Raw genomic sequence first — 10,667 nt, 5'->3', positions numbered from 1 at the left:
GACCCCCCCCGGGCGTGCAGTGCAGGCGGGGGCGGCGCAGCTGCAAAGCAGGGGTCAGGGCTGCCACACCCCGGACACAGGTCCCGCCAGAGTCACCCTCTGCCCCTTCTCAACCCAGGAGCCCCTTTTTCTCTTTGGGCAGTCGCTGCCCTAATGCCTTGCAGCTATCAGGCCCAGACAACTTTGGGCACTTCCGGGGCCTGACCCTGGGCAGGGGTGCTCAGTGGAGGGAAAGGCCAGTCTGGTCCTGCCCTCCAGGAGCCTCCTCTTCCAGAAGCCTTCGGAGAGTGTCCAGTAACACCCAGCTCCGTGATGGTCACAGCGGAACAGGGCTTCAAGGAGGCGCTTGCTGCATGTGTCCAGCAGATGCAGCTGTGCTTGCTAGCCTGGTAGATGGGAAAAATGGCCTCTACGTCCTTCTGTGCCTCAGCTACCTCCATAAATACTGCCGTTGTCTTCCTGTCCGGCAAAACGATCACATCCCACAGTCCCTCGAGTGCAGCAGGGCTGTGTTGAGATTGGGTGTGATCCTGAACACTGGCTCTGCTGAGAGCCAGGGTAGAGACAAGGACTCTGCGTGGAGCAAGGGTGATGAGTGGTCCTGCATGGCTCAGGAGACCTGGTGGCTCCACACTTGTGTAAATGAGAGGGAGACTACATCGGAAGGCATTTGTGGGGTAAGAGACAGAGACAGTGGAAATGTGTACAGAGAGAAAAAAGTGGATAAGGGTCATAAGGTGTGGGCATCTGTGAGAGGCTTATTTATTCCTCACAACCCACTGGAGCCAGGACAAACGTCATTTCCATTTGACAGATGGGGAAAGTGAGGTTAGAGGTGTTAGGTGACTTGGAGGAAGGGAAGCCCCCCATGCACCCCTTTCCTACCACCACCTCCCCACTTTGCTCACTTGGTCCCACCAACTCTAGAAGGTCACTCATCGGGGTCCATTCTCCAGACAAGCCAGAGCGGCAGCGGTAACGTCCCCAAATATCACCTGTCAGCAGAAACTTGTGCTTGATGGCAGGTGAATCAAGGCGCACGACCTCCAGGGACACCCCGTTCTTGAACAGCTGGAAATTGTGGGTCGCCAGGGAAGCCACACAAGTCAGCGTAATGTTGGCCCGGGGATCCTGCAGTGACTCGGACTCATCTAACAGGCTGGGCTGGATATCGCTATCTGGGAGGGGCAGCTAGGTGAACTCAGTGCCAGGTTAGGGGCTCACCCACCGCCTGGACCTTCATCCCTGGACCCCAGCCCTGTACTCACATGTGGCCGCCTCTATCGCTGGGCCCAGGGTGAGAACTGCGAGACAGCACTTATGAAGCCCCCATGCTCACCCCTCCCACCCTAGGAGACCAGGCCCCAAGACGCCTCACCCCAGAGCATCAGTAAGGTCACCAGTATGGACATAACGGTGGCTTGCTCTGGCTGTCAGCAGTGTCAGGATGATAAGGCACTGAGTGCAGGGGGTGGGGTGGTCACTGACCTCTTCTCTTGTTTGTCCTTCTCATAAGGCAAAGCCAGGACATGCGTGGGGTGGGAACAAAGAGAAAATCTCTGGGGCTGACCCAGAGCCTCAGAATTCCCAGCAATAAGGATCATCAGTAATTGTGAATAGTTAATAAGCTATACAATAACGAATGATAAAGAGATCATAAAATCACTCCACCCTCAGGTCGGGCCTTTTTTTTTTTTTTTTTTTGAGTTGGAGTCTCACTCTGTAACCCAGGCTGGAGTGCAGTGGCATGGTTATGGCCACTGCAGCCTTGACCTGCTGGGCTCAGGCGATCCTTCCACCTTAGCATTCCAGGTAGCTGGAACTACAGGCGCACACCATCATGCCTGGCTAATTTTTTATTTATTGTAGAGATGAGGTCTTGCCAAGTTGCCCAGGCTGATCTCGAACCCATGAGCTCAGGCAATCCTCTCACCTTGGCCTCCCAAAGTGCTGGGATTATAGGTATGAGCCACTGCGCCCGGCCCTGGAATCCTTTTCTAGGAGGGACATCGGATCCTCCCCCACCCACCCCTGGAACTGCTGATGTCAAGGGGGCAGTGTCAGGGCCCACCAAGAAGCTCCCAGGGCCCCTCCCACTATGCTTCACTCCACATGGGACACAAAGTTGGGGTTGCCTGTGTTTGCATTTCCTGTAGTTGCTGTGACAGGGTTGTCTGGAGGTGCGTCCTTGCTCCTCTTGGGAACTGAGTTTCTTTCAGTTTCACCAATGGATTGTGAGATTAGTCCACCATGGATCTGGAGTCATTTATCTCAGCCTGTGCTTCCCTCCCCGCCTGAAAGGTGAAGTGTGCTCGTGTGGGTTTGCAGAGCTATTAGGGGTCCCTCTTGGTACTGTAGCCAGTGCCAGACCAAACCTCCCACTTATCACTGCCTCTTCTGGTCTTTGGCCTCTCCTCTTAGCCCTACCATTCCCCATGGCCTCCCACTCATCCTGTGGCCTCTCCATCAGCACAGCCTTTTGGGATATAATGGGAGGGATGAGACCATGGTGCAGAAGTACTGTCACCCTCTACTTGGAGGTCTGGTCTTCACCTTGGGTGTACTGGCCTAGCTCTCCTGCTGGGATGAGGGAAATCACCTAGCGCTTACCTCCCACCAACATTGTGTTCCCCCTCACTCTTTCACGCCACAAGCTTTTACTGAGCAACAACTGTGTGTCCATGCAAGGAAGACAGTGGGAAAACACTGATCCAGGCCCCACCTGCATGGAGTCTGGTCTCCTGGGGAGACAGAGAAGGCAGAGGGCAGGTGCAAGAAAAAACAAACTTGATGACATGGTGGGGACTAGAGGCATAGGAGATATATGGCACTCAAGGGTCAGGGAAGGCTTCTTGGGCAACAGAGATCTGAATAAGACCAGGAGATTGAGCCCTGCAGATACAGTTTTGGGCAGAAGGAACCGTCAGTGCAGAGGTTGGGGAATGGAACTGCACCAAGGAAGCCAGAAAGGAAGGAGCTGAGGGGCAGGAGGTGGTTGAGAGATCAGCAGTGAGATGGAGACCAGCACGCTGGACTGGGTGAGGACTTCAGGGACTTCAGGTTCTGCTGAGTGGGATGGGGAGGTTCCCATGTCTGGTTTCCCTTCCACCTTACTGAGCATCAGAGGAGCTGTTCTGGGAAGATGCTGTATGCCGGCAGCAAGTGTGGGAAAGTCTTCAGCCAGACCACTCACCCAGCCCAGTACCAGGTTGTCCACATGGGGGCAAAGCCCTGTGAGTGTGATGAATGAGGGAAGGCCTTCAGCTGAGTCACCCACCTGTATCAGTACCAGAGCAACCACATCGGGAGAAACCCTCCAAGTGCAGGTGGGCAGGAAAGGCTTGGTGACTGCTCAGCTCTGATTCGACACCTGAGAATCCATTGTGGGCAGAAGCCAAATCTGTGTTAGGTTTGTCCGAAGACCTCTGTGCAGAACTCCTCCCTCATCCAGTACCAGAGGATCCACACAGGAGAGAAGCCCCGTAAGTGCAGCGACTGTGGGAAGGCTTTCAGCTGCAGCTCAGCCCTCATGGTTCACTGAGGTTCCACGTCATGGGTTGCAGTGACTGGAAATAGCCCTCATGGCATAGTACAGCCTCAGCTCAGGGGCTTACTCTCTCAGAGAACCCTGAGTTCTGAAAGAACCAATAGCAGGGTGGGTGATGGATGAGTCACCAAAATGATAAGGTGACAGAGGGCCGACTCTGAAACCGCATGGGAAAAAGTCTGCATCTAAGGACCTGGAGGGAGACCCCCAATGAACACAGAGCAATTCAGGCCAGCTGGAGAGGCCTGTAGAAGGATCCTGCTGCCCTCTGTTTTCTACTTAGGTGTGCCACACAGAGCAACGGCTGAGCTGAGGATGTGGATGGTTCTCAGGGCCAGGGCAAGGGAAGGCAAGTGTCTGTCAGAACTCAGCAGTCCCCAGATGCTCTGGGCAGGCACACTCCAGCTTCCTGTTCTCACAAGACTGCTCTTCTCACCTGGTCCTCTGCTGCTTAACCTAGAAGGAACACCTCCCATGTCCACCTCTGTGCCTTGGTGCCTACTGTTTCCGCTCCACCCTATTATGTGCCTAACTGCAAGGCTAACTTGTGGGGTTGCTTCTTCTTCTGCTTAACCCAGAAGGGATACCTGCCATGGCATCTGTACCTTGGCACCTACTGTTTTTACTCCAGCCTGTTTTGTGCCTAACTCCAAGGCTGAGGTGTGAGGTTGCCTCTTCCATGAAGAGTCTCCGCCCCACTCATGTTTTCCCTGTCTTTAGTCAATGGCACTGTGTCACACTTGCCCAACATCTGTTTCTCCCTCTCCGTCTCCTTCCACATCCTGCCAGTCACCAGCCCTGTTGGTTTAACCCAAAGCTCATTTCTAATCCACCTCCTTTTATACAACTATTATTTCCTGCCTTCATTCTCTCACCCATATCATTCTCTAAGGCGCTCTTTCTATTACCCTTATTTGATTGTGTCACCCCATGGTAGACAGCTCTCCAGTGCCACGCCTTCTACAGCAAGGCATCCTGGAAGGATTACAAGTATGCCAAGATACGAGAGGGGAACAAAACCCAGAACTGTCTTTTGGAGGGCAAGTCCCTTCTAGTACAGGCATCCCACACTATGTCAATGTTCTAGGAACCCACCAGCATCAGTGTACCAGCTAACACTGTTATAAGAAGCTGCGTTTGACTTCAGTCTTTCATCACATTTTCCCATTTATGATGAGTAATTAAAGAGCGCACCTGCACACACCACACTGAGTGTTCAGCAGTTGTTGACCAAAAACAAAATAAGTCCCATGCCCCACCCTCCTATTCACCTGCTCTCACCCCAGAAGATTTTTTGTTTGTTTCTCTGGGAGAAAATAGTCCTCAAACTGCAACGTTTTGCCAAAGTGGAAGAGGTGAAATAAAACACAGCAGAAGCACTAAAAGTCATCAAAATGGACAAGTTCAAAAACTATTTTGAGCAGTGGGAAAAGGATCTTGATAGATGTGTTGCATCAAACAGTACTCTGAAGGTGACTGAAGTTTAAATATGTAAGAATAAATACATAATTTTCATGAATAAATTATTTGGAGGGCTCCCTTGTATACATTGCTCTGAGCAACTTCACCTGCTATCTTTATATGTATATAGGAATATTGTGATTTTTCTGTGTGTGTAGTGATGTGAAAATGGTTTCAAAGAATTATCCTATAGGATAACCCAAACTCTGTCACCTGCTGCTCATGGTAGTTTCTGACCTGGTCTCCCCTGGATTCATCTTGTACCATGGCCAGCCTTCCATACACCAACTACATGGAACAACTTGTGACTCCTGAAAGCCACACTTTTCCCCACCTACGTGCCTTTGTGCCTGTGCCTGGAACCCTCCTCTCCTCTTTCCTCTAAGAGTTTCAAATGTCCCTCCCAAGGAGGCTTCCACACTTCATAGAGTCAACTTATTTGTCCATTCATCTTCCAGAGTGCCTCCCAGTTACCTCTCTTACACCTGCTACCAGGCAGCTTTACTTATTTATTCCTCACAGAGCTCATAGCCTGTGTTTTCCACGAATACAGTGAGCTCCTGAGAACAGGAGCTATGTCTGTCTTTCAGGATCTACTGCACACGAGACTCAACATTCCTGGAACAATGTCTCTTGACTGAATGTGGTTGGTGACTTTCCTGAGGCAGTCATCATGAACTGCCCCACATCGTCCTTTTGTGTTTCCATGGATGTCTCCCCACCAGCTGTGGATCCTGCAGGGCAGGAACAATGACTTTCCTGGAACCCAGAACCCAGACAAGCTTGGCATGCGATGGTCTCAATATAATCATATTGTATTGTGTCTTCCCTTTCTTGGACCCAGTCGCTCCTCGTGTCATGATTCTGCAGTTACCAGCGTTCTCTCAATACACTGATTCTCACAATTCTGGATCCCTCTTCCACTTTCAGGGTACATGTCTGTAACTTCTGTACTGTTAAGGTGTCAGCATCGTGATTGATTCTCTGATAATCCTACCATGTGTGAAACACTTGATTCACAATATTGTCTACTGGTCACCATCTCCTCTTCTCCCTGTGTATCTTCCTATATTTAGACTCATTCTCTTGGTGTTATGAGTAGACAGAGCCACAAAGACTGAGGAGAGGTTCATGACAGGAAGTAAGATCCAGGGAGTCTAAATCTTGTGGAAGTATTTCTGAGAAAATCCCAGACACAGCTAGAGACTGCCACATATAGTATGGCAGAGATTGAGAGATACATGACAGATTTAGGGAAAACTCAGAGATGAGAGGTGCACATTCCTAGTGAAATGATTGCCGAGGTTTCCAGCAGGCTGCAGGGAACAGAGAAGACATGCACCTGAAATCAGGTTGCAGAGCCCCACTGCTCCCACGGGGCAGCTTTTGAGATCTGAGATAAGTGACTTCCCTGAACCTCAGGGAGCTCTTTAAGTGCAAAGCAGAGACAAGACCCACTTGTTCAGCACTTAACTAGAGGCCTGGCTTTGGCCACTGGCTCTGACTTCAGGTAATCTTCAACATCACCTGTTTCCTTCACCCTCACTCGCTTGGTCCTTGTCACTAAGGAGATGAATCTCTATCCTCCTTATGCTCTGATCATTCCCGCCACCTATTTTGTTGTGAGATGTGTGTCTACCTATGTCTGTGTGAAGGAGAGGAGATTGAGGAGGAAAAAAAAATGTTTATGGAGAACCTATGTGTGCTGGTGGGCCTGAAAAATAATTTCTATATGTTATCTCACTTAGTCCTCACACTGCACTCTGAGGGCAGGGCAGCCATCCCTTTTTTTTTTATAAAGGAAGAGAAGGGTTGAAGAATGTAACTGACTAGCAAAAGTCATAGTGCCAGGAAATGGAAACGTTGAGATTTGAAAGCAATTTTAATAAACATAATGATACTGTACAATACTCAACAAACCAAGTAGAAAGAAAAATTATAGTGGCTTTCATTTCTTTTTAAGTGTAGCCATATGTTCTTTAGAATAGACACACCCAAAACAGGAATAGGGGATGTTGAGCAAAGTAATAGAAAAAGATATACAAAGCAGGCATGAAGGTGAAGAATGCCCATAGAGCCATATTAATTTCAGCAAAATAGACATGAAAGTAGAAAAAAATTACAAGGATCATAGGGTGACTAATTTTTATAAATGAAACAATTCATTAGAATGATGCAAGAATGTGAAACCAGATATGTCATAGGAGCCCTGTGGAAGAGAATCACAATGAGAAATGTGACCGTGTACTTGGGAATGCTAACACATTCTTGATTATGATAGCAGAACAAATTTGAGGAAGTAACGATTATAAACTCCAATTGTGGCAAATATATATAAACTTACAGGTTCAGAAAGTACAAAGAGCTCCAAACAAGCATAATCACAAAGAAACCCATGCGCAGAAATACCACACACTACTGAAAACTAAAACTTTTAAATGTTGAAAAAAGCCTATGAAAAACTATGCATTACATGAATAATTTAATTATGGGTTTTTTAAAATCAGAAACCATGGAGGGTAGCAAGCAAAGAAACCATATTTTAAACCACTGGGGTCGGAGGGAAGAACTGTAGTACTGGACACAGTGGTACAGACCTGTAATCCTAGCACTTGGGGAACTTGAGGGGGCAGGATCGCTTGATCCCAGGAGTTCAAGAGTAGACTTGGCAACATAGTAAGTCCTGATATGTACAACAATATATACCTGTATATTTTTAAAGAATTAACTGGGCATTTTGGCACGTGCCTGTAGTCCAAGCTACTTGGGAGACTGAGACGGGAGGATCACTTGAGTCTAGGAGGTTGAAGCTTGGGTGAGTAGTGATTGTGCCATGGTATTTGAGACTGGGCAACAAATAAAAGAGTCGTGACTGTGGCATGGTATTCGAGACCCCAAACAAATAAAAGAGGTACACAGAGGAAGATCTGACTATAGGAGACAGAAAGATATGTGGCCACTGAAGCAAGATGCTGCCCTGCTAACTCTGAAGATTGGCAAAGAGCCAGGTGGCAAGGAATGAATGCAAGGCCTACAGCTCTCAGGGCTGGAAAAGATGAGGCAATGGGCTCTCCCCTAGAGCCTCAGTAGGGAGGGTGACTCTGCTCACACCATGGTTTTAGGTTATATGCAAATACCTAAATACCTATATCAGGAACTTGAGCATCCATGGATTTTGATATCCAAGTGAGGTCCTACATCATGAACATACATACAAAATTCCCTACAAAATTTTGGAGTCAAATCTGGATGCAGAAATAATTGAACAAGGCCAAAGTTAAGTACTTCTTTGAAAGATTTAAAAAATCCAAAACTCCTAAAAAGACAGAGTGAGAAAGAGGAAGAGAGTGAGAGATAGAGAACACGAGGCATGAAAGAAGTAGCATCATTATAGGCCTTGCAGACACTGGAAAATACAGGCATATTGTGAACTAGGTAACACTATGGAAGTAAATCAGACCACTGGGCAAATTCCTTGAAAACCACAATTGATCAAGTGTTGGTTGAAAATACTAATACACACCTACTGTGTGTCAGGACTTGAGGCAGGGACTAGGAAATGATCCAGGAGAGTGTCAGGTGGGACAAAGGGGATTTTAGAGCCTGGAGACAATGGGAAGCACAAAGGAACCCAGATGCTCCCACAGCTTCAAGCTCTGACGTGGGAGGCCTGGAACAGCCCAGACCCATTGCCCTGTGACTGGGGAAAACCGTGAAATGCAGTCTTGCTGACCTTCCTGTGTGTAGTGGCTGATAGGGTCAAGGTAGAGCTAGGTAGGTACCCAGTTACCTGCCCAAACCTGCTGGGGACCAGGCAGGATGCCTGGGGAGTATGAGGCAGCTTGGTGGAAGGGAACAGAGGAAATAGGTCTTGGAGAATGGGAGTTTCAGAGCCTGTTCTGGATCCCTCCACCCTCAGCATCCACCCAGTGCCCATGGCTTTCAGGACCCAAGATCCGAGCCCACCCAGCCCTGGGAGTCCAGCCCTGCACCCGGGGTGCTTCCGACACACTGGTCAAACACACATTTTTAAAGAAGTCTCTCTTCCGGTTTATCAGTTTCTGGAAGAAAGGGGGAAGCCCTCGACCCAGGGAGGGTGCCTCCAGCTCCACGGGGGGTGGGGTGGGGGGTGGAGGCGGGAACTTCAGAGTCCCAGGCCTTCCTGAGGACGCCATCAGCACCTTCTCTGCAGCTGGATCAGCTTTCTAGACGAGAGTGCGAAGAGAAAAATGGGAGACGAAGGGGAGTCCTTTGCCTTCATCCTGACCGCAGGAAGGAAGCGCCTTGGTTGGCTGCTGGTCAAGCCCGGCCTCCGGTGCCCGGAGGGACCCACGCCACCCTAGCAACCTCTGAGGCTGCCCAGCTGCCTTCCCCACCCGGGACACCAGGCCACCGACACTGCCCAGGTGGAGAGCAGGCGAGGTCGGCCTGGAGGAGGGCGCAGTGCTGGGGAGGCCAGGAGGCCAGGAGGCCGAGCAGCCGACGGCCCAGAAAGTGTCACCTGCCACTCGCAGCTCCACGGGGGCGCTGAGCTCCGACTCCAAAGGGATGGGCCACGAGGAGCGGTATCGGCAGCTGTAGTTGCCGGCGTGCTGGGGCCCCACGTAGACCAGCACCAGCTCCGCCGAGGACCCGAGGGACATGAGCTCGGCCAAGGGTTCCGTGTCCCCTGCCCGCAGCAGCTCGAAGTTGACGTCGGCGATGGGGCCCTCGCAGCGCAGAACAGCGTCTCTGCCCGGGGTCACCGCCCCGCTCCACAGGGGCCGGAGCTGCGGCCTGGGAGGGGGTCCTGGCGGAGGGGGCACCTTGAGGTGAAGCCCAGCCCCCGCCCCTCCGCGCCTGGCTCCACGGAAGCCTGCACACCTGGGCAGCTCCGCCGACCTTTCCTGAGCCCCCACACCCGATTACCACACCGTCTCCCTCCCCAGGACCTTGGGGTCCCCTGACTCCGGCCTGCTTTGAGGTGTCCTGGGGTCCCAGCGTCTCAGGACTCAGGACTCGAAGGGAAGGAGCCGCCAAGGAAAACAGGGCGCGGCCAGAGGTCTGGAGGCGGGACGTGCCCGCTGCCCTGCGTGGCCTCTGCACCCGGGGACCTTGGTGAGGAAACAGGAGGGACAAACAGATCCCAGGGCGGCGGGGGCTGGGGAGAGCCACGCATTAACCTTGGGAACTGAGCCTGGGGTGGGGCTCATAAGCCAATGGGCAACAAGTGACACGCGTGTAGCACAGGGAAACTGAGGCACAGGTGCAAAGCCTGCAGGAGTTTGAACAGAAAACTCCGGGCCCAACCTCCACGCTCTGAACCACCAAGCTAACGTAGTCTACGAGCTCCGTCCGCGGGAAATCCGCAAAATTCGAGGCGTCCCCAGGACCCTCGGCCTCCGACCCCCACCCATGACCCCGCAGAAGGAGGCTATGGGGCAGAACCAAGGCCCGGGCGCCGCCTTTGGCACTGAGGAATGCGACCCCCGCCCGCTCACCGTCCACGCGCAGCTCCCAAGGCGCGCTGGGCGCCGACCCCGCGAACGGCGGCAGCAGGTCCACGTAGACGCAGCTGTAGTTGGCCGAGTCGGCCACCGAGACGTCGCGCAGCTCGAAGTCGGCCTCGGTCCCCGCGGGGCTCTGCAGACGGTGCACCCGGCGCCCGCCCGCGTCCTCG

The 10,667-nt window shown here is 51.6% G+C and overlaps 1 protein-coding gene across 1 annotated transcript in view; it reads right to left on the bottom strand.

The window, feature by feature from the left end:
- Positions 1 to 8,895: 8,895 nt before the first annotated feature.
- LOC103273523 (alpha-1B-glycoprotein-like) overlaps positions 8,896 to 10,667 on the bottom strand; it is a 4,027-nt gene continuing 2,255 nt past the window's right edge. Inside the window, exons 5-7 of the mRNA XM_021719015.1 lie at positions 10,489 to 10,663; positions 9,385 to 9,797; positions 8,896 to 9,213 (exon numbers count right to left, since the gene is read on the bottom strand). Of these exons, the coding sequence (XP_021574690.1) occupies positions 8,896 to 9,213; positions 9,385 to 9,797; positions 10,489 to 10,663 (906 nt within the window). The remainder of the gene's footprint in view (positions 9,214 to 9,384; positions 9,798 to 10,488; positions 10,664 to 10,667) is intronic.

The sequence above is a fragment of the Carlito syrichta genome, unplaced genomic scaffold (genome assembly GCF_000164805.1).
Source record: "Carlito syrichta isolate Samal-C Ts95f unplaced genomic scaffold, Tarsius_syrichta-2.0.1 Scaffold314075, whole genome shotgun sequence".
NCBI lineage: Eukaryota > Metazoa > Chordata > Mammalia > Primates > Tarsiidae > Carlito > Carlito syrichta.
This window is presented reverse-complemented; position numbering and strand designations above follow the sequence as displayed.